This window comes from Choloepus didactylus, chromosome 17, assembly GCF_015220235.1.
Source record: "Choloepus didactylus isolate mChoDid1 chromosome 17, mChoDid1.pri, whole genome shotgun sequence".
Lineage (NCBI taxonomy): Eukaryota > Metazoa > Chordata > Mammalia > Pilosa > Megalonychidae > Choloepus > Choloepus didactylus.
This window is the reverse complement of record NC_051323.1, coordinates 29,667,754-29,690,170: the sequence shown is the minus strand read 5'-3', so window position 1 is coordinate 29,690,170 and position 22,417 is coordinate 29,667,754. Positions and strand designations below refer to the sequence as shown.

The window sequence follows — 22,417 nt, the reverse complement described above, 5'->3', positions numbered from 1 at the left end:
TTATTCCAGATATGAGAAATGAGTGTTGGACGTCGAAGAATAAAATTGTTGGGCATCCTGATGATGGTAAATGTCTTCATTTATTTGATTGTGGAAGTCTCCAAAAGCAGTACCCAAGAAAAAAATGGAAAGGGGGAAGTAATAATACCGAAAGAGAAGTTCTGGAAGATAACTGAACCTCCTGTGGCATATTGGAACAGAGAACAAGAAAAGCTGAACAAGCGGTACAATCCCATTTTGAGCATGTTGGTCAACCAGACGGGAGAAATATACGGGTTTTCCAATGTCAGCCATCTGAATTATTGTGAACCTGACTTGAGGGTTACCTCCGTAGTTACTGGTTTTAACAATTTGCCGGATAGGTTTAAAGACTTTTTGCTCTATTTGAGATGTCGAAATTATTCACTGCTTATAGATCAACCGGAGAAGTGTGCAAAGAAACCCTTCCTGTTGCTGGCGATCAAGTCACTCACCCCACATTTCGCTAGGAGGCAAGCCATTCGCGAGTCTTGGGGCAGAGAAACCAACGTGGGGAACCAGACAGTGGTGCGCGTCTTCTTGCTGGGCCAGACCCCCCCGGAGGACAACCACCCCAACCTGTCAGACATGCTGAAATTCGAGAGTGAGAAGCACCAAGACATTCTCATGTGGAATTACAGAGACACTTTCTTCAACTTGTCTCTGAAAGAAGTGCTGTTTCTCAGGTGGGTGAGCACTTCCTGCCCAAACGCCGAGTTCATTTTCAAGGGCGACGATGATGTTTTTGTGAACACCCATCACATCCTGAATTACTTGAATAGCTTATCCAAGAACAAAGCCAAAGATTTGTTTATAGGTGATGTGATCCACAACGCTGGACCTCATCGGGATAAGAAGCTGAAGTACTACATCCCAGAAGTTGTTTACTCTGGTGTCTACCCGCCCTACGCGGGGGGCGGTGGGTTCCTCTACTCTGGCCGCCTGGCCCTGAGGTTGTACAATATAACTGACCGGGTCCACCTCTACCCCATCGACGACGTCTATACTGGAATGTGCCTTCAGAAACTCGGCCTCGTTCCAGAGAAGCACAAAGGCTTCAGAACATTTGATATAGAAGAGAAAAGCAGGAATAACATTTGTTCCTATGTAGATCTGATGTTAGTACACAGTAGAAAACCTCAAGAGATGATCGATATTTGGTCTCGGTTGCAAAATGCTCATTTAAAATGCTAACATAGATATAGACTAAATTTTGCATAGGAAGGCATATCTTGAATAATTCCTATGTTGTGTTCTCATATTAGGGTGATTTCTCTGTTAAACCATCAAAATTGCCTTTTTAAGTAGTATCCATTTGAGGGTCTCTAAGCCCTTTACTTTGGTACTTTTCTGAAGAGGGAAGGCAGAAAAATTTTTTTAAGGGAGAATATGGCAGGACAGTTGGTTCTGATTCTTCCTACTGATTTGTGATCATGTTTTTCTAATTTATTCTCCTTTTCATCTGAAATCATAAGTTTCTGGAATTCAACCATTTTAAGTTATTATTATTTTGCCTTCAGATATGATGATATTCCTATTTTCCCTTATAATGATTGATTTATCTGTGATTTAGGTGTTTATAAACCTGTTGGCCACAAAGACTTGATATACATTATTCAATGCCTTTTATGAATTAGAATTAAATTATTTCCATGAAATTTGGATGAATTTTTAAAATCGTCTAGATAAATTGACTTCTGTCAAAATTTCCTGCCACCCCAACAGTATTTTCTTGTGTTAATCTAATCAGTTAATTTTGCAAAATGAGGATCACTGACACAGGTCCAGTTTATCTTATTGTGGTCATAATAGAGAGAGAATTCAATTTTCCTTGTATTTGGTTTGCTGCATGTATCATGATAGTTGTCTAATTTTAGTATCTGAAAATAATGAGTACGAGTCCATAATGGCCAACTGAAGATTGAATTGCCCCTGACAGCTATACTGGGTTTGTGATTTTTAAATGTGAACCCAGAAAGCATATATAACTTTAGAACTTTAAGTGTCAGGTTAAAACTCCAGGATTCTATTCTTGCCATATTTTCATACATCGCTTATACAAAATTATTATTCTGAGTAGTGACTGCTTCCCTGTCTCAGTGTAGAAGTGCCTGTGGTTTTATTTATTGTTCAGATCAAAGACCAAAACATTTTCTTAAATATATTTTGTGTAATATTTTATTTGTATACAGTGTTGTTGATGAAATATTTAACTAGAGCATGGTGTTTTAAAATGTTAAGGTGTAATATATATTAAATAAAGCTAACTGTTATTTTTGAATTTTAAAATTTGGGTTTTTTTGGTATGAACTATTAAAGTTGATAAAATCCTGCCAAACTATTGCTTATACATACTATCTTGCAACACGCTTTCTTGAAATATTTTTGTGTCTATAGAGGTGAGGATTTTCTTACTGGATGCAATACTGGGGACTGTAAGAAGGTGGAAATAAAGTCACTGTGTATTTTTAATTGTTGCGTGTAATGTGTAATAGTCTGTGATCTCTTAAAATTAGCACAAAAAATGTTCCAGAATTTTCCCAGTGCCCATTTTTTTTTCCTATTTTGGATAACATTTTCCAAAAAGGTACCATCCCCCCCCACCCAGAAATCATTATAGTAACACTGAACTATAAATTTTTCTCTCAGTGGGTCATTTCCCTTTACGTTTAAAAATCTCACAAGTGCTTTCGGTTTAGCGTCTTTTAAGAGGTGTGACCATTTATGCTTCCATTTTCAGTGAGTACAAAGATTATAATTAGGAAACAGCAGCATCATGAAAACCGTGTAATCCTGAGCCGTGCCCATCTGGGGTTTGTAGCCATGATGATGAAATACAGAGGCACCTTGGCCACTCAAGTTTCTTTCATTGACTGATGTAAGAAGAAGTTGCAAATGTTCAGTTAAAAACAAGTGGACACTTGAGGAAGCTGAAAAACAGAAGGATTCATGTGGTGAGAACATTTATCTGACTTTCCCCTACTTGGAATGTTGAAGCCACATATGATGAATGAGGACAAAAAATGCTGTGGGTTTGAATGCTGGTGTGAGCCTTTTCATTCTGGAGGTTTCTGGGTGCCTTCATCTGACCTTTCTATGCCAGTGGTCGCTGGTACATGTCTCAGAGGGTCACATTAGGTTTAGAGAAGAGTAGCTCTGAGAACAGGCACAGTTAACTGGTACACAGCTTGCTTGTGTCCATGCCTTTTTGGATCTGTGCCACTTTTTGAATGTAAATCCTTGGTGCTGATGTTGTTTGGTGGGTGAGAAGACCTCTGGCCCTTCTTTATTTGGCAGAAGTTCTTTCTTGTGCAGTGGCTGCCTGAGCCCACAAGACCTGGTGACTGCTTGTTTTACTTTTCTGGATTGCTCAAACAAATACCATGAAATGGGTCGGGTTAAACAATGGAAATTTATTCGCTCATAGTTTTGAGGTTAGGAAAAGTCCAAATCAAGGCATCATCAAGGTGATGCTTTGTCCCTGAAGGCTGTGATGTTCTGGGGCTGGTTGCTGGTGACCCTTGGTCCTTAGCTTGTCACATGGCAAGGCACATGGTTGCGTGTCCTGGTCTCACCCTTCTCCTCCAGGTTCTGTTGATGCCCAACTACTGGTTTTTCCCTTTGGCTTTCTCTCTCTCTCTCTTCTGCTTAGAAAGGGCTCCAGTAATAGGATTAAGACCCGTCTTGATTGGGCTGGGTCGCACCTTACAATGGGTTCACGCCCACAGGAATGGATTGGATTTAAGAACGTGTTTTTCTGGGGCACATACAGCTTCAAACCACCACACTGCTGTACTGCTATACTGTGGGATTGACCTTACAGGCTTTTCAGCAAAGGAATAATGAGATTGTAGAGCTTTACACCCACTTGGGCTCAATTGTGGTTCCAAACTGATCCTTAAATCCACAAAGCCTACTTGGTTTCCGTGCGATGCACTATCACCTGAGCCTCCTTCTCCTGGGCATGGGCATCACCGTCTTACTTCATCCTTTGAGAGCTGCTCAACAACCTAGGCCACGGTAGAAACTGGTGTGCTTGGATACTTTTTCACGGCTGCTCCCAAGTCATGTTGATTTTATTGTCAAAAAAAAAGTCTGAAAAGGCATTGCCAGTGTTCGGACTTTTCACCAACCTAACCTGTCTGTTAGAGGAAAATGATGAAAGAAACCTGAATAGTTCGTTGCTATCCCCTGACCCTGGTTTTACCCATCTCCTTTCTTGAGTTGGTCAAGGAAGAACAGAAAAGAAGTGTAGGAAATTGGGGGATACCTTTGAGGTAGAATTGGAAATCGAGTACAGAACTAAAGGCATCCAAAGTATAACCGTCGCATACGTTTGCACCCCTGATTGGTAATGGTGTAGGATATTTGAGATTCTGGGTCGCCTCGCCACTCCAGAGTTGCAGAAAGGGAGGGTGACTATTGAAGCAAAGGATGACTTACTTTCACTTCCAGGAACACTGAAGTGAACTGAGACATTACTTGGGTCGAAAGTTACCTTGTGTGATTTGTCTTCAGATGCAATAAAATTTCTCATCTAGAACAGGAAATTATGTTGTGCTGGGCTGTTGGATAAGTTCCGTTTTTCCTTAAAGTTTCTTTATTTCCGTAATGGCTTTATTTTTTAAATGCTGTCTTCAAAAGTAGAGGCCAAGAATCAGGCACAGACTTTAAGGAGCTCTAAAATCACATGAATTATATAAACATTTATATGTATATGTATACACAGCTATAAACATGGTTTTTATAAGGTGCAATACTTTTTATATACCACCTGGATAAAGCTTTGCCTTGCAAGATGGAGTATTTAGTATTTAAGTGTATTCCCGTCTTCTCTGTCCTGTCACTTTGATTTGCATTTAGGAATTTTCCTCTCAACAAGAAGAACTTACACCTGATTTATTAGCAAGGGCTCTTCCCACTGCTCTGGAAACCTTCCTGTGACTCGCCCTTTCCCAGCCAGTCCTCAGCTAATATAATCTGTGCCTGCTCATCATCCAAGCCCCTCCTGAAATCTGGCTTCCATAATATGTCATCAATAAGCCTAATCCTGGACACCGCCTCTTTAAATGGATACATATTTCAGAAGAGTTCAAAATGACAAATCTTATCCTGCTCTTAGTTTTTGTTCTACCAGAAACGAAAACTTCTTCTAGGGCAAGTTGTTTTGTGGGAAGTGCAGGTACATGGTAAGAAAGTGGGGAAGGGATACTGGGATACTGTGAGACTGGGCCTAATCCCACCGGGAATCTGTGAAGAACTGCAAAATACATGCCTCAGAATCATCTCTCCTAAGGGGTGAGGGAGCAGGGGCACTTAAAAAAAAAAAAATTATACCTCGGCTTTACTGTGGTATAATTTCCCCACCATAATATTCACCCATTTTAAGTGCCCAGTGATTTTTAGTAGATTTATAAAGTTTGCAACTATCAATACAACCCACCACAAAACCAACTTGGTTTTCAGGCATAACCATTTTATTACTTAGTCCTATAGAAATTTTTTGTTTGGACCATTTTTTTTTAATTCCCAAGTTCTTGTTCTCTGATTGCTCCTCTTTCCATAGCAGCCTGTTCTTTACAGATGCAATGACTTCTTATGAGAAAATAAAATAGTTTATTCTGATAATTCTTAATGAATTTTCTCAGGATTTAGTGTGCTGCTGCTCCCTCTTAGTTCTCATGGAAGAGAATACCGTGTGATCCTTGCTTGACCCTTTTTATGAGTGAAGGACTACCGTGATTTATATAAGTTCCTGGGAGAAGTTTCTTTTTCACAGCTGTTTATCTAAAAGGCCTCTTCCGGCATTGGAAGGCTGGGTGCGGGTCTCAGTGACTGTGTCTTGCTACTGGCTAGTGTCCTCTCAGGGACTGAGTGGGTGGGGAACCCGTTACCTCATCCCAGATGCTGGAGCTGCCTTTCATCTCTTGCTCTGGGGTCTGTTTTGGGGTGTCCTGTCCAGCCTCTCCTCGCAGCCTGAGATTATACCTCTGCTCAGTTCAAAAGACATTTCTTAGCACATGTTTTCAGGCTCATGCTCAGCCAGCTTGTGTGTGTGTGCGTGTGCACGTGAGGTCGGGGCTGGGGGGAGCTGGCTCAGCTCTTGTGCAGCTAGGCCTCCAGTTAATCACCTCCACTGCCTCTTCCAAACTCAGAGCCTCTGGGGCTTCCCTGGGAAAACTGACCCCCATGTCTCCTGCAGCTTTCTGCATTCATCTTCCGGGCTGTGGTTCCCTCTTCCAGTTTGTCCATTAATACAATCCCATGTGTTTCCCGCCTTACAGAAATAAAATCCTCCTGCTGATGGTATTCACGACTATCAGCTCTGCCCTGGGATTCCTCATGTTTGAATCTCTACTGACATTTCAAAGTGATTTTAGTAGAGGGAGGAGGCTAGGACTTCTGGCCGCCCACGATCCTGACCTGGAAGCCCCCAGCCCTTTTTCTTGCCATCCCCGACCTGTAGCATTTCAATTCTCTCCCCACCCATGAGATACTGCATCCTCGGGGTTCTTCCTCCTGCCTGTTCCATCATGAAATCCTTTGGCTCCGGAATCCTGTGAGCCCCCTCGTCCTGAGCTTCCCACGCTGTGCCCACAGCCTCTTCCTGGGCCCCTCCCATTTTCCTAAGGGGTCATCTCTGGGCACCCCCCATGTTTCCACTTCTCAGTCCTTTTCTGAGTCAGTCCCAGCTTCGGTCACTCTCCAGCTGAGTTGGCTGAAAAACTGGGAAAACTGCCAAGTGGACTGCCTGCCCACCCCTCCGGGCTGGTGTCTTCCCTCATTCTCCCCCTGCTGCTCACAGTCAGTTGCCGTCATCCAGCACCCCCGTCTTCCTTCCAGGCAGTCCCACCTCTGCAGAACCTGCCCACTGGTCCTCTGAAAGTACAGATCTGCCAGCCTTGCAGCCCAAGGCTCGCAGTGTCTAACTGGTCTACCTTTAGACTCCCAGGATCACAGCCAAACCTTGGACCTAGGGAAATTGGTCTCTCTGAGTACCCCCTGGCTGAGGGAGACCTTATCAAATGGGAAGAGTTCACTTTTATAGTCTAGGTATGTGTTTCCCCCTGCTTAAAAGACTGCCCCTTGGCTTCTGATCCCATTGAGTGCTCTGACCTCTCGACAGGCTGGAGAGGGGTTACAGGACGTCAGCTGCCTTTGGGTTGCCCAGGGGTGACTCGGGTGTGATGATGGTGACGGAGCTGTGAGTGCCCTTCAAATCAAGGCAAAACCATGAATAGTTAAGGCAAGTTCCTCTGTGGTCAGAGCACTTTCTACATTCCTTCACCCTTGTGGACTCTCCCCCCTGCACTGAGGGTCCAGCCCCCATCCTCCCTGCATCCTGCCACCCCCAGTCCCATGCAGGGGCTACCTCTCCCACTGCCCTGGGGTGAGGCCTCCGTTTATTCCTCTATTGCGAGACTCACTCGAAAGGGCCTGGGACAGAGCCGTCTCCCAGTACCCCAGCCCCGTGTGGCTCTCTCTGCAGAGCTCAGTAGCCCGGGGATAGCCTGAGGAATGGGGGTCCGGAGACATTCACAGACACCCTGCCCTGCCCAGGCAGCACCCCTCCAGCTGCCGCATACTCCTGGGGTGTGTGGGAAGTGGCCAGGCCCTCCCAGCTTCAGTCTCGCTCTTCCCAAGATCTCCCTGGACTCCAGGGACAGCCCTGGCTCCTGCTTCCTTTTGACCAAATGACTCACTGGGGCTCCTCCTCCTCTTTTTCAGGGGTTCCAGGGTCACTGGGGTCAGAATCCTCCTGCCTCATTGCAAAATGTGGTGCAGCAATGAGGTGTTGACTAATCACTGGATAATGGACTTCCAGCCTGTGGGGTAGAGAGAGAAGAATGAGACTGTGGAACTTTGCTGAGCCAGCATAAAGAGGGCAGAGGGGAGGGCCTGCAAGGAGCCGGCAGGAAGCATCTGAGAAGAGAGCCAGGAGTGAGACAATAGGTGCCAGAGTTCCACACGGTGAAAGGCAGAACAAGTCCCGCCTTCCTGTTGTGGACCGACAAACCTCCCAGAGCTCCAGAGTAGCAGCCCCTGGTGTGCTTTATTCTCCTGGCTGGTTAAATGGAGTTACCCTGGGAAACACAGAGAGAGGAAAAACAGAAAATAATCACACCTGGGCAAACCCAAATCTCTTAAATACCAATAATCTCCCATTTCCTTTTCTTCTTGTGGGTTGGTTATGAGGCACAAATGGTGGACGCAGAGCAGTATAGTTGGGCTTCAAGCTTTGGTAGAAAATGCCTTTATTTATTTGATTGCAAAAGCTTCCAAAAGTGAGTCACCGTGGAAGGAATGCAGGAGGGGTTATTACAATGCACAGGCAAAAAGCTAGAGAACTTTTTCCCTCACTGAGCCCTGCTGGATTGCAGAGTGAAACAAAGGGAAGCTGGTGACCTACCCGCAGCCACCTCCGGGAACGGGAACGAGAGTCATGCCTGTTTAAATGACAGCTTATCACTGCCTCTGTCCTCGAGTGTGTGCTCAACAAACAGCGGCTGTGATAGCAAAATAAAACAGCTGTGGCAAGTTTTTAAAACTATGGCAGACATTTACAAAAATATTTTAAGCTGTACACAGTGTGGGCACTTCTTTTTTTAACTTTTTATTTTGAAACAATTTCAAACTTAAGGACAGTTGCAAAAATAATACAAACCCCAAACAGAAAACTCCAACCTTCCCCCCCCACTCCCTGCCAGATACCCAGATCTGTCGATTTTAACCTTTTGCCACATTTGCCATATCTTTTTATCTATCTATCCATCTATCTATTTATCATCTATCATCTATTTTCAGAACATTTGAGAGCAGGTTGCTCATATCGTAATCCTTGAACACATAATGCTTCCATGTACATTTTCTAAAAGCAAGGATATTCACTTAATCATCTTAAATGCATTTATCAAGTTCAAGGATTTGTACATTGGCATGAAGCTTATTGCAATTTTTCCCAAATATTCCATAGTTTTTCTTATTTCTCAATAATGTCCTTTTGAGCATTTTCTTCTCCATTCTTAGATCCCAATTATTGCATTTAATTGTCATTACCTCTTTAGTTTCTCTCTCTTTTTTTTTTAATGTGGAAACATATACAACATAAATCTTCCCATCCCAACCCCTCCCAAGCATACAAGATGTGGGTATTTTTTATCACTGGTAGACCAACCCAATAAGTGTGTTTGTTATCTACATTTTACTTGGAAGCTAGATATTTCAAATTTATGGAAGTCTTTTTCCTAGAACAGATACATTCCCCCACCCCTGTGCCTCCCCGCCCCACCCCCCGTTCCCTCCCGGAGAGTGTGCGTGAGGGTGGATGTGGTTCTCTCCACCAGGTGACCCGAGCAGAGCCCGGCCTCTGTTTCTGGGCAGCCGGTTCCCACCCAAAGGCCTCGTTTCCCAGAGATGTGCCTTCAGCAGTTCCAAACACAGAGGCGGAGGGCATTTCAGACGATCGTGGGAATGCCGCTTCAATCTAAAATGCTAAAAACATGAAATTATAAATTTGAGGGCATGTCTTAAATATTTTCAGTTTTCTCCATTAAATTTATATATAATTTTGTGTCATAGAAGAGTGACTGAATTCCACACCTCACCATGTCACCATCTTACCCCCAGCCTCGGATAAAGTTTTAATATCAAGAATATATAAAGACATCTTTCAACTTAAGAGCAAAAAGACAAACAACCCAATTAAGAAGTAGACAAAATACTCGAATAGATAGCTTGCCAGAGAAGATATACAAATGGCAAGAAAAGGTGCTCCACATTACTAGCCAAAAGGGAAATGCAAATCAAAACCACAATGAGATACCATTTCACACCCATAAGAATGGCTACTATTTAAAAAAAATGGAAAATAAACAGTGTTGGAGTGGATGTGGAGAAACAAGAACACTTTCATTGCTGCTAGCAATGTAAAATGGTGCAGCCACTGTGGAAGACAGTATGGTGGTTCCTCTAAAAGCTAGGTATAGAACTACAAGAATTGAAAGTAGGGACTCAAACAGATATTTGCACACCAATGTCCACAGTGGCAGTTTTCCACAATTGCCAAAAGATGGAAATAACCCAAGTGTCCATCAACCTATGAATGGATAAACAAAAAATGTGGTATAAATATTCAATGGATGTTCCAACCCAGCTCTTAGAGGGCTTGTGTAGGCACAGCCCTAAGACCAAAGAACATGCCATGTACCAAGTGAGACAGACATGGGTTTACTAGGACTTAAGAACAAGAGGGTCCCTGGTGGCTGCTGTCCGAGGAAAATGGAATCAGCGCGCCTCAAGGATGGGGGTGCAAAGGGACAGCTTATAAGGGCTTAGGACAAAGACATTCCATAAGGTGTGAGAACAGAGTTTTAGCAGGGTCTTGTGACACAGGGGTCTGGTGATTTGTTATCAACAGTGATCAGGGGAAGGAAGATTCAATGCTTTGTTTATGATATCATCTGTAAATACTTTCTTCCTTGAGGAGTTCTGATGACCTTCAGCTTCTGTCCTGGTCACGCAGGCTGCTGTGTCCTGTGGAGACTCATTCCCTATTTAGGGAGGGGAGCCCAGGCCCTAAAAATTAATGACATCCTGGTGCATGCAACAATATGTATGAAACTTCAAGACATGTTGAGTGAAATAAGCCAGAAACAAAAGGACAAATACTGTATGATCTCACAGTTTTTAAAGTATTAGAATAAGCAAACTCATACAGTCAGAATCTAGAATATAAGATACCAGGGGATAAGGTGCAGATAGTGAATGGAAAGTTAAGGCTTAAAAGTACAGGGTACCTATTTGGAATGATGGAAATGTTTTGATAATTGATGCTGACGATGGTAGCACAGCTTTGTGAATGTAATTAACAACACTAAAATACACATCTGAATGTGATTAAAAGGTGAAATATTAGTTTGTATGTATGGTAGCAGAATAAATTTTTTTAAAAAAATCCATGTAACTACAGTACACAAACAGTGAAACTTAAGTTAAACCATGGACTATAGTTAATAGTATAATTATAAAAATGTGCTATCAGCATATGTAACAAATATTCCACACCAAAATAAAATGTCATTAATAGGGTAGTATATGGTAATCTTGTATTTTATGCATGATTGTTCTGTAAATCCACAACTTCTCTAATAAAGGAAAAAAAAAAAGAATGTACTTCTGGATCATGGAAGAATAATATGAAATAAGAAATATATGTCACTATTACATGGTGTTAATGATAGACTCCTATAGGGGAAAAATACACCTATATCAAACTGTGAAATATAGTTAACAGTAATATTTTAATGTTTTTTTGAAGCTATGAAAATGTTCTAAAATTGATTGTGGTGATGAAAGCACAATTCTGTGATTATACTGAAAGCCATTGATTGTATACTTTGGATGGCTTATATGGTGTGTGAATAGAACTGTTAAAAATTTTCACCCATTTAAAGCTTACAGTTAAGTGGTTTTTAGTATACTCATAGAATTGTGCAAACATCATCACAATTTAATTTTAGCACATTTTCATTACCCTCGAAAGAAACCCCATACACATTAGCTCTCCCGATTATTCTCTCCCCCCCTTCCCCGCCAGCTCCTGGCAATCACTAATCTACTTTCCATCTCTATAGATTTGCCTATTTCATATAAATGGAATCCAGATAACTTTTTGAACAGTGATTTCTAGCCTTTACCATAGTCATGTATGCCTCATGACATAGCTGGCTATGAATAAGTTAGCCTTTCATGGTTTAAATAATGACTGTTCCCTCCCTGTTTGACCAGGAATGATTATTGAGCATTTGGAGACGGTTTCCAAATTTAAACCAAGACTCAGCTGGCATCGACAGGCCCCTGCTCTCCTCTCCAAACTTGCTGCTTAATATTCCATCCCTCTGCAGTCTCTGAGCTGGTCTTGATGAACCTTCTGTCCCTCCTGTGCCCTACTCTCTCCTTCTGAGCCCCCCACTTTTCTCATCCTCTCCACCTGGGGAGCTCCTGCTTAGCCTTACTCAGCTCGCACAGTCCCCTGGTTTAGGTGCCCCACCCTGGTCTCCTGCGGCACCCACAGTGACCCCCCCATGAGCCGCAGCACACATTATCATAGTCACTTTCCGGTGTTTTTCCTGTCACGCAAACTCTGGGAGATGGGAGCAGTGTCTGCCATGTCCTCCCATAACCCCATGTGGGCACACAATACAGACTTGCTGAATGAATAAAGTAAAAATACTTGGTTTGGACACTTAAAAGTTCATGCATTTAAAATGTACAAATATTTAAATGGCTTAATGCATGTTAAGTCCTTTGAGCCTGGTGTGTAGTAAGTGTTCAATTAATGTTAGCTGTTGCTTTTTTCACTGTTTTTATTACTGCGTCTGTCCCCACTGTGTCTCCGTTTTTCCACTCCTGGTGCTTGGTACTGTTGATTCTTCTCTGACTCCCATGTGGATCCACACCCCCACCCCCAACACACACACACTGATGCTAACTCACATTAGTGTCTGATCTCTCATTCAAAATATCTATGCCCTTAAGAATGGCACACGAGAGCTGTATGCTTCTCAGCACGTGTATGCCTCATGACGTAGCTGGCTATGAATAAGTTAGCCTTTTATGGTTCAAATAATGACTGTTCCCTCCCTGTTTGACCAGGAATGATTATTGAGCATTTGGAGACCATTTCCAAATGCTCGGGATAGTGGAAGAGCCTAGTGTTGCTCAAGGGCAAGGACACAGCTGACTGGAGGAAGGAAGGACGTGGAAGGAAGCATCTGTCTTTGCAAGGTGTGCTGCTTCACAAGTCATCTTGGAGGGCCCCAGCTGGCCCTCATCCCTCGTGGGGGTGGGGGGTGGGGTCTGGACTGGAATCTGAGACCCACACTCACACTCTTGGTGGACCCCGAGATGGGGAGACAGGATGGAGAGGAAGCCCTCCTGGCTGAGGCCTTGAAGCAGAAACCAGACAGAGCAGGGCCTCCTCCTGTAGAGGGAAGTGGCGTTTTCTCCAAGGAGGGGTTGGGTTGCTGCACCGTGCGACCTGCAGGGAGCACATGGGAGGAGCAGACCCAGTTCAGGGGTGGGGGAAGCACCAACGCCCTTGCTGTCTCACTGGGGAAGGGTGCCCAAGTTGAAGGAACTTAATTTTGGTGTTCTCTGTTGATGGGAGCAGGGGCTCTGGAATTCTATCCCTCCACACCTTCTCAGCCAGGATCAGGAGACACCAACGTGCTTGAGCTCAGCCTGCGTGAATTGCTTTCCAGGAGGTTCCTTGTCCTGCTCTAGCACAGGGAGCTTTGTTTACAGAACAGCTGTTCTTGGCAGCTTTCTCGGGCTCCCAGACTCTACCCCTACTTTGGAGCATTTGGGTTCTATTTTTACTGAGAGATGAGAAGTTCCCATGTTTGAAAATAGTTGCCATGTAGAGGACTGTGTTTTTGCCTGCCTTGCATGCTCTCCTCCATCCTCCTCCTCCTGGAGGCAGACTGTGCCCTGGGCTGAAGGGGTGGGTAGGGCACGCGACAAGCGGGGCCAGTCGGGATCCTCCCCGGGCCTGGGAGAGAAGCTCTTCTTCAGGGGTTGCTAAAAGGGGGTGATGGAGTTACCTGGTCATCTCCCTGACTGTCTGAAGGATGCGTCCCATTTGCAGGAGAGTGAAAGAGCAACACGCGGGTGGAAGCAGCAGGGAGAGGGAGGGAGAGAGAGAGGACAAGGAGGACACGTGAACCTTGGGCCCTGAATCCACCTCCAGCCCTGGGCTTCCCAGTTCTGTGAGCCGGAACATTCCCATTTCGCTTTAGCTGGAGTTGAGTTTCTTGGTTCTGACTGATACATGAATCAAAGAAAGCCTAGTTCTGTCCCCGAATTTTATGTTGAGCCCGGCTGTGGGTGCCTCTGGGTTCAAATCTCTGGGGTTGCTCCCAGTAGGCATCTGGGAAGGGGAGTTGATGTGCTCGTTTCCGGCCAAAGAATCTAAGTGGGAAAGCTGAGGAGGCAGGGGTAGGGCGTGGGCCTTCCTCTCCTCCCGGGGTGTGTTCAGCACAGGGCTGGGGATTCCTAAGTCAGGGTCAAGTTTATGAGCTCAGTTTTGTAAGTGTTTGCTCTGGTGACATGTAAAGAGTCAACACAATAAGGGGTGTGTGTGTGTGTGTGTGTGTGTGTAACATCCAGTTCCTTGGGTGGAGAAGACACTGGTGGATTGGGGAAAGATTGGGGGTGAGGTGTGTAGCCCATGCAGCCAGCATGTGGGTCTGCCGTGTGGGATCTTTTGGTCAAGGGAGGGAGACCCTGGGTCCCGACCGTGGCTGCTGCGCAGTGGGGTCATGGCCTGGCCCAGCTGTGAGGGGGAAGGTGGAAGCTCACTGGAAAGTTCTGTGCTCCAGGCTGCCCGGGATTCTCCTGGGGCCAGAGTGAGCTGGGGCCAGGCAGTGCACAGCTGGTGCGATGGGAACAGTTAACCCACAGCACTGTTTTCTTTCTTTATTTTTTTTAATTCATTTTTATTGAGATATATTCACATACTGTGCAGTCATACAAAACATACATTCAATTGTTCACAGTACCATTACATAGTTGTGCATTCATCACCAATATTAATTTTTGAACATTTCATTACCACACACACAAAAATAATAAGAATAAAAATTTAAGTGAAGAAGTGCCTCTTATTTTTTTTGCCCCCATTTTTCTACTCAGTCATCCATACACTGGACAAAAGGGAGTGTGGTCCATATGGCTTTCCCAATCACATTGTCACCCCTCATAAGCTACATTTTTATACAATTGTCTTCAAGATTCATGGGTTCTGGGTTGTAGTTTGATAGTTTCAGGTATTTACTGCTAGCTATTCCAATTCATTAGAACCTAAAAAGGGTTGTCTATATTGTGCTTAAAAATGCCCACCAAAGTGACTTCTCGGCTCCTTTTGGAATCTCTCTGCCACTGAAGCTTATTTCATTTCCTTTCACATCCCCCTTTTGGTCAAGAAAATGTTCTCTATCCCATGATGCCGGGTCTAGATTCCTCCCCGGGAGTCATATTCCACGTTGCCAGGGAGATTCACTCCCCTGGGTGTCAGATCCCACGTACAGGGGAGGGCAGTGATTTCACCTGCCAAGTTGAGCAGCCCCGTTTTCATAATCAATGTACTCATTCCTGAAAACGTGCTTGACATTGACAAGGATGTGACAGGGGTGGGCGGCTTCCATGCCCTGCGGAGGGAGTGTGAGGGGTCCAGCAGTTTGGCCCGCCCTTGGGCAGCGCGGAGGGAAGTCAGTGTGCCTATGAGCTGTGCTCCAGCAATCCCTGGCCTGGATCTCCTCCCTCATTTTATAGATGAGGAAAGTGAGGTTAAGGAGGTGCACAAACCCAAGTTCACACAACTAGCAAGTGGGGGGGTTGGGGGGAGCAGGATTTATACTGGGGCTCTCTGACACAAATCCTGTGCACTTTACCCCTTCCACCACGGTCCATGGAAGCTCTAGCAGCACCAGGTCATCTCTGCCAAGCACCCCTCCGCCCCAGCCATGAACATGCATTTTCACTCTTGGCCTTTGAGCCTGGTCTGCCAGAGATTTTCGCCTCCATCACCTGCCTACTCGGGTTTCATCATCCCTGTCTGACCCAAGTCCCACCAGAGGCCTCCACGTTCAAGCCTGTGCACAGACCTGCAATGTTTGTTGATGAAGTTGCCTGGCCACCCCAGAGGACACATATGCTATTAGATGAGAAAACCGAGTCTCAGAGAGAACATGACCTTTTAATATCAAATAGGCAGTAAAAGGTAAGGCAGCTTAGTGGTTGCCTGGGACTGGGAGCGGATGGGAGGGAAATGGGAAGTGACTGAAAATGGATACAGAGTTTCTTTTTGGGGTGATGAAAATGTTCTACAATTGATTGTGGTGAGGGTCACACAACTCTGTGAATATACTAAAACCCACTGAATTACATATTTTTAATCGGGATTATGCAGGATATGAATTATACCTTAATAAAGCTGTTAGGAAAAATCCTAGTTAAGTAAATTTCAGCAAAAAAATAAAGAAAGAAGGTAAAGCAGAGCCTCAATTCCAGGTCTTGCAAAAACCAGACCAAGTCAATCACCTTGGACTGCTCTCCCAACACCAATAACAGACAGGACCTTCACACTATGCTCATGTAAGTCCCTTTCCCACTACAAGTAGCCTTTTAACATTTTCCTTCCAGGGTGGGGATGGGCTTTCCCTGAGTTGTCCATACACTCCTTCCCAGTTATAGTGACAAAATAAAGGCCCGTGTCTAGAGTTCTGATTCCATGATGCAATGGATCCCCGGTTGCCTGGAATCAGGGTGCAGTCTGGGGATAAGGGCTGTAATTTACTGGCACAGTGATCTCCGTGCACTCTCATCTGTCCCCCTGTTAGGCTTGGTGCTCACACAAGGTGGAGACTTGTTCTCTCTTGTTTGTCCCTGAGTTCTCAGCATCTCCCATCCTGTTACTCCACTTTACTGTCTTCAAAACACTTGTTATTTAGTTTATAGGTCTCCCACCCACTAAAATAAAAACTCCACTCAGGGCAGGTTGGGATGTTACCTGTCACGTTCATCTCTGTATCTTACCCACAGTAGGTAGTGGTTTAATTAATGAACGGTGATATTTGTTGAAGGAAGAAATATGTGAGTGATTAAATAATAATTTCAGATTCCCAAAGTGTTTTTCATAAGATTTTGTACTGAGCAGATAGATTGATTTAATTTGAATTTAATCTTTGTTCTCTGTCACCCAGTTTTGATGTGAAAGTAGGTGAAAAGTTCCCTAAGGGCAGGGAAGTTATCTGTTGTGTTAATCTCTGTACCTAGTCTGTAATCAGAGCTCAATAGATGGATGTTGAATGAATGAATAAATGAACATTGTAGTATTTGTTGAAGGAAAAAAAAAATGTGTTAGTGACAATGAAAAGGTCTCAGAGATGGGAGGAAGAAAGAGCAAAAAATGTCTGTTCCACATAGTCACCAACTCTTCATTACAGTGTTTCTATCCTGTGTGGCCCCATACATAGATCCAAGTGCCTAGCGAGGATAACCCAAGACAGATAACCCCCAGTCATGGGTGTTGGTCACGTACCTCAAGAGCCACCTGAACCTCCCCTTGTCCAGGTCTCCACCTCCCGTTTGCCTCGGCTCTTAGCTCTGATACCTGTCCCAGTCCTGTATTTGATGACTCATTTTGACACCTGGATCCCAGCACCAGCCGCTGGGCTGGACTGAATCCAGCCTTCTGACTCCAGCCCTGGTTACAGCCTCAGTGCCCAGGAGACACTCCTACTTCCTGTCCCGCCCTGTAGGCCAACCACCAGGTGCGTCCTGCCCAGTGACCCTGACGGCAGTGGAGGGAAATTCTAGAAGGCAACCTCCAACTATCCCTAGGCTTGGGGGAGATGGGTGTCTCAGTGTCCCCCTCCATTTCTCCATTTCTGGGCCCAAGCAGCACTGTCCTTCCAGAGCCAGTGGGGATCTGGTGCCCTGCAGCTGGGTGCCACATGGCTGTGTCACATGGTCAGTCCTCCATGAGCAGCTAGTAAGGGTCATGCCTCCCCTTTGCCACTGGTGCCCCAAACCTTTACCAAGAACTTCTGTGGCTCACTCTGCTTTTTGCTCCAGATATAGCTGAAAGTAGAAACACTGAGCTCCCAGACTAAGGAGCTTTTTTGGTAAGTGGTTCTTTGGTTTTTGCCTGGCAGAATTGAGAGATGGGCTATCCTTCTTCCGCTTCCTCCCTAAGGGCATCCTAACTCACTGAAGGAAGCAAGAAGTTTGGTTCTGCCTGCTCACCAAAGGCAGACCTAATGATCACATCTAACGTTTGCTGAGTGCTTATTATATGCTAGGTGATGAACTAGGTCATATACACACACATCTATCTGTAGAAATCCTTATATATATATAATCACATTTAATATTTTTAATATATATAATCCATTTAATCCCCAGAACAGACCTGAAGGGGAAGAATTAAGTCACAAGCACAAGGTCACAGCTGGTGAGTGGCAGAGCTGAGATTTGAGCTCGAGACTGTCAGGCTATTTCTCTGTATCCTCTCCAGCACTTGTAATTTTCTGTTCTTTTTTGTTTTTTTTTGTTTTTTTTTTTATAATGGCCATTCTAGTAGGTGAGATGATATCTCATTGTGGTTTTGATTTGTATTTCCTTAATAGCTAGGGAAGTTGAGCATCTTTTCATATGTTTTTGAGCCATTTGTATTTCCTCTTTGGAAAAGTGTCTATCAATGTCTTTTGCCCATTTTTAAATTGAATTGTTGAGCTGTAGGATCTCTTTATATATTCTGGATAATAAATCTTTATCCAATATGTGGTTTCCAAAACTGCCTTTTTACTTTCCTGACAAAGTCCTCTGATGCACAAAAGTATTCAATTTTGATGAGATCCTAATTATCTATCTCTTTTTTCATTGCCTGAGATTTGGGTGTGAGGTAGAGCTGCTTTTAACTCCTGCAAAGTGGAGGTTTTCATCATCAGTCATCCTTTTATTGACCTCAACTACATGGTCTACATGGTCCAATATAATTCCTCCCATGGCAAGTTCAAAGGTTCCATCAAGGCTGAGAGCAGGGAGCCTGACATCAATGGGAAGCCCATCTCTATCTTCCAGGAGCACGATCCCTCCAACTTCAATTGGGGTGATGCTAATGCTGAATACATTGTAGAGTTCACTGATGTCTTCACTACCTTGGAGAAGCTGGGAGCTCACTTGAAGGGTGGAGCCAAAAGAGTCATCATCTCTTCCCCTTCCGCTGATACTCCCATGCTTGTGGTGGGCATGAACCATGAGAAGTAAGACAGCTCCTTCAAGATCGTCAGCAATGCTTTCTGCACTACCAATTGCCTGGCCCCCCTGGCCAAAGTCATCCATGACAGCTTAAGCATCATGGCCACAGTCCATGCTGTTGATGAAACCCAGAAGGCTGCAGATGGCCCCTCCAAGAAAGGGTAGCATGACAGCTGTGGGGCCGCCCACAACATCATTCCTGCATCTGTTGGCACTGCAAAGGCAGTGAGCAAGGTCATCCCTGAGCTGAATGGAAAGCTCACTGGCATGGCCTTCCACATCCCTACCCCCAGTGTGCCCATTGTGGATCTGACAGTCTGTCTGGAGAAAGCAGCCAAATATGATGATATCAAGAAAGCGGTAAAGCAGGCATCAGAAGGGCCCCTAAAGGGCATCCTGGGCCACCCCAAGGGCCAGGTTGTCTCCTGAGACTTTTTTTGCCTTTATTTAAGAAGTTGTGGGTTTACAGAACAATCATGAATAAAATACAGGATTCCCATACACTATCCCACCGCCAACACCTTGCATTGGTGTGGGACATTTGTTACAATTGATGATAGCAGATTTTAAAATTGAACTATTAATTAAAGTCCCTGGTTTAACTTTCTCCTGAGACTTTAACAGTGACACCCACTCCTCCACCTCTGATGCTGGGGCTAGCATTGCCCTCAACGACCACTTTGTTAAGCTCATTTCCTGGTACTACCGTGAATTTGGCTACAGCAACAGAATAGCGGACCTTATTACTCCTCCAAGGAGTAAGAGCCCTGGACCACCAGCCCCAGTGACAGCACAAGAGTAAGAGAGGGACAGTCAGCTGCTAGGGTGTCTTGCCACTATCGATCCCCCAGCACTAATAATCAGTTAGTAATCAATAAACAGTTTCCATCCCAGACCCCTTGAAGAAAGGGAGGGGCTTAGAGAGCCCTACCTTGTCATGTACCATCAGTAAGGTACACTGTACCCTGCCAAAGAAAAGCGTGTGTCTGTGGTTGCTGTAACAAATTACAACAAATTTGGCAACTTAAAACAACAGAATTTTTTCTCTCATAGTTCTGGAAGCCAGAAGTCCAAAACTAGGCTGAAATTCAAGGTATAAGTAGCACTGTCCCAGGTGCTCTAGGGGAAAATCCATTCCTTGCGTCTTCCTGTTTTTGGTAGCTTCCAGCATTCCTTGGGTTGTGGCTGCATTGCTCCAATCCTGGCCTCTGTGGTCACATTGCTTCCTCTTCTGTGTCTGTGTAGTCAACTCCATTCCCCTCTTTTGGAAAATATGTGATTGCATTTACGGCTCACCCTGGTAATCCAGGATAATCTCCCATCTCAAGATCCTTAACTTAATCACATTTGCAAAGACTTTTTCCAAATAAGGTAATGTTCACAGTTTTCAGGGATTATGACCCGATGATATCTTTGGGGGCCATTATTCAGCCTACTACAAAGTGGAAACAACCCAAGTGTCCCTCAACAGATGGATAGACAAAATGTGGTAATCCATATAAAGGAATGTGTATGTGTTTTGTTTTATGCTCCCTGCCAAGAGATGGTTTTGAAGCTAATGAAACTTAAGCTTCTGGGCTCCTCATTTGCACAAGCCCCTTGCAAGGCCCTGGGAGAATCCCTAGCAATGTGTTCATATTTTCTTATGGTTTTTGCAATGTTTGCATTTTTGTAACATTAACTGCAATCAGTTAGGACTGGTGACTCTTACCACTTCATCTTCCCCTCCCTCAGACTTCCCCTTGAGTCTGGTGGTGTGGAAATGGCTGGGGATTTATGGGGAGTCAGCTGAGGGGAAGTTGAGTTGGAGATGCATTTAGTGGGACTTAGGGGGATATACTCATGTGGCTTGCAGTCACTTCTGTGTAGAGCCAGGTTGCTGCTAGCAAAGTTTCCCAGGATGGTACTTGGCAGATCTGCAATTCAATACAAGGTGTTTTTTTTTTTTTTTTGTCTTATTTTGATCCTAGACTATGTTGCCTTTCATAGTCTCACTGATCCATCAACAGTCTTTGATTCCTTAACCCAAAGGCATTAGAATCCTTGCCACATTTGGCATCATTTCTCAGCTCCCTCCTGACCAAAGGCCCAGTCTTAACTGCCCATTGCCACCATCCCTGCACCTATACTCAATTCACAGACTCCTTGCTTTTGCTGGAGCTGCCTGTGCACCTGCTTCTCCCTCAGCCTGAAAGGGCCTCTCAAGCGCATCTACATAGATTCACACTCATTTTTTGCTGTCTCTATCTGAAATACTGACATAGCATAAAGCTCATTATAAGCCACTATGAGTTTCTTGATGACAAACTGGGATAATGAGTGTAATCAATTCAGAGACTATTTAAGATGAGTCACTGACCAAGAAAACTTGAAAGTCCCTGAAATCATACAGCCCTTATATGGCAGGAACTTGATAGAGGTTTTCCCCAAATTTGCCCCAAATCTTAACAATATACATAGCTTTACCAGTAACAAGTTGGAAAGCTGAAACAAACTTTCCAAACCTGTCAATGAAAAGCAAACTTTGATCAACCATGCTAGAGGAAAGGCTGAATTATCTTTCTAATCTCTCTAAAGAAAATTATATTACAAAGTAATATGGAGTAGTGATCAGAGAGTGTGCGGAAGAAAGATGTAGGAAAACAATATTCTAGAGGAGTGTCAGGCAGTTGATGAAAATATTGTGCAATTTTTCTGGATTTTGTGATTTTTGTCGTATTCGTAAGCTTTATAAAATTGTTAATTTGTTGCAACTTTCTTTATTTTAAGTAAGTGTTTTTGTGTTTTTGGAAGTTTGTGTTCTTTCTCTCAAGAGGGCCACAAAGCCTGGATCTACTCCAGTCCCCTACCAAAAATTTGTCCTGGCATAAGTGCCACCAGCTTTTTCATCTGTAATATTGGTACCTTACTCTCTGCCACCCAACTCCTATGCACATGCTATGTGTTTACGGTTTTGTGACAGTCGTGCTCCACGTCTAAGTGCAAAAGAGAATCAAAATCAAAGACTTAAACTACACAGACATTTCTTTTTCCTTCATGAAACAGTCCTGAGGTTGTTGAGCAGCCCAGGGCCAGAAAGGCTGCCCTGCCACATTGAACTTGTGGTTTCCTTTCAAAGGCAAAAAGTGGAAGTGACTCCTGTCACTTCTGTTCTCATCCCACCTGCCAGAACACATTCACACCTAGGATAAAGTTGCTATCTCAAACCATGGGACAACTATTTGCAAGGAATATATCTGATAAAGCACTTATATCCAGAATATATAAAGAACTCTCAAAACTCAATAATAAGAAAGCAAACAACCCAATTTAACTTTATTAGTTTCCTATCACTGCAGTAACAAATTACCACAAACAATGGTTTAGTTCAGAAATGTAAAGTGAGTCTTACAGAGTTAAAATCCAAGGGTTAGCAGAACTGGTTCCTCCTAGAGGCTCTAAGGGAGAAACTTCCTTACCTCTTTAAGCTTCTAGAGGCTGCCTGCATTCTTTGACTTGTGGTGTCATCACTCCAATCTCTGCTTCCGTCATCACATTGCCTTTCCCTGCCTTTGACTTTCTTGCCTCCTTTTAAGGA

At 44.1% G+C, this 22,417-nt stretch overlaps 2 protein-coding genes across 5 annotated transcripts in view; both read left to right on the top strand.

Moving 5' to 3' along the window:
- The window catches only part of B3GNT2 (UDP-GlcNAc:betaGal beta-1,3-N-acetylglucosaminyltransferase 2), a 29,316-nt gene extending 26,826 nt beyond the window's left edge, over positions 1-2,490 (top strand). For all 4 annotated transcript variants that reach the window (XM_037807062.1, XM_037807064.1, XM_037807065.1 and 1 more), the window contains exon 2: positions 10-2,490. In XM_037807062.1, the coding sequence (XP_037662990.1) occupies positions 19-1,212 (1,194 nt within the window). In that variant the 5' untranslated portion in view covers positions 10-18 and the 3' untranslated portion in view covers positions 1,213-2,490. The remainder of the gene's footprint in view (positions 1-9) is intronic.
- The window catches only part of EHBP1 (EH domain binding protein 1), an 870,491-nt gene that overhangs the window by 26,738 nt on the left and 821,336 nt on the right, over positions 1-22,417 (top strand). The gene's annotated exons all lie outside the window — the stretch shown is intronic.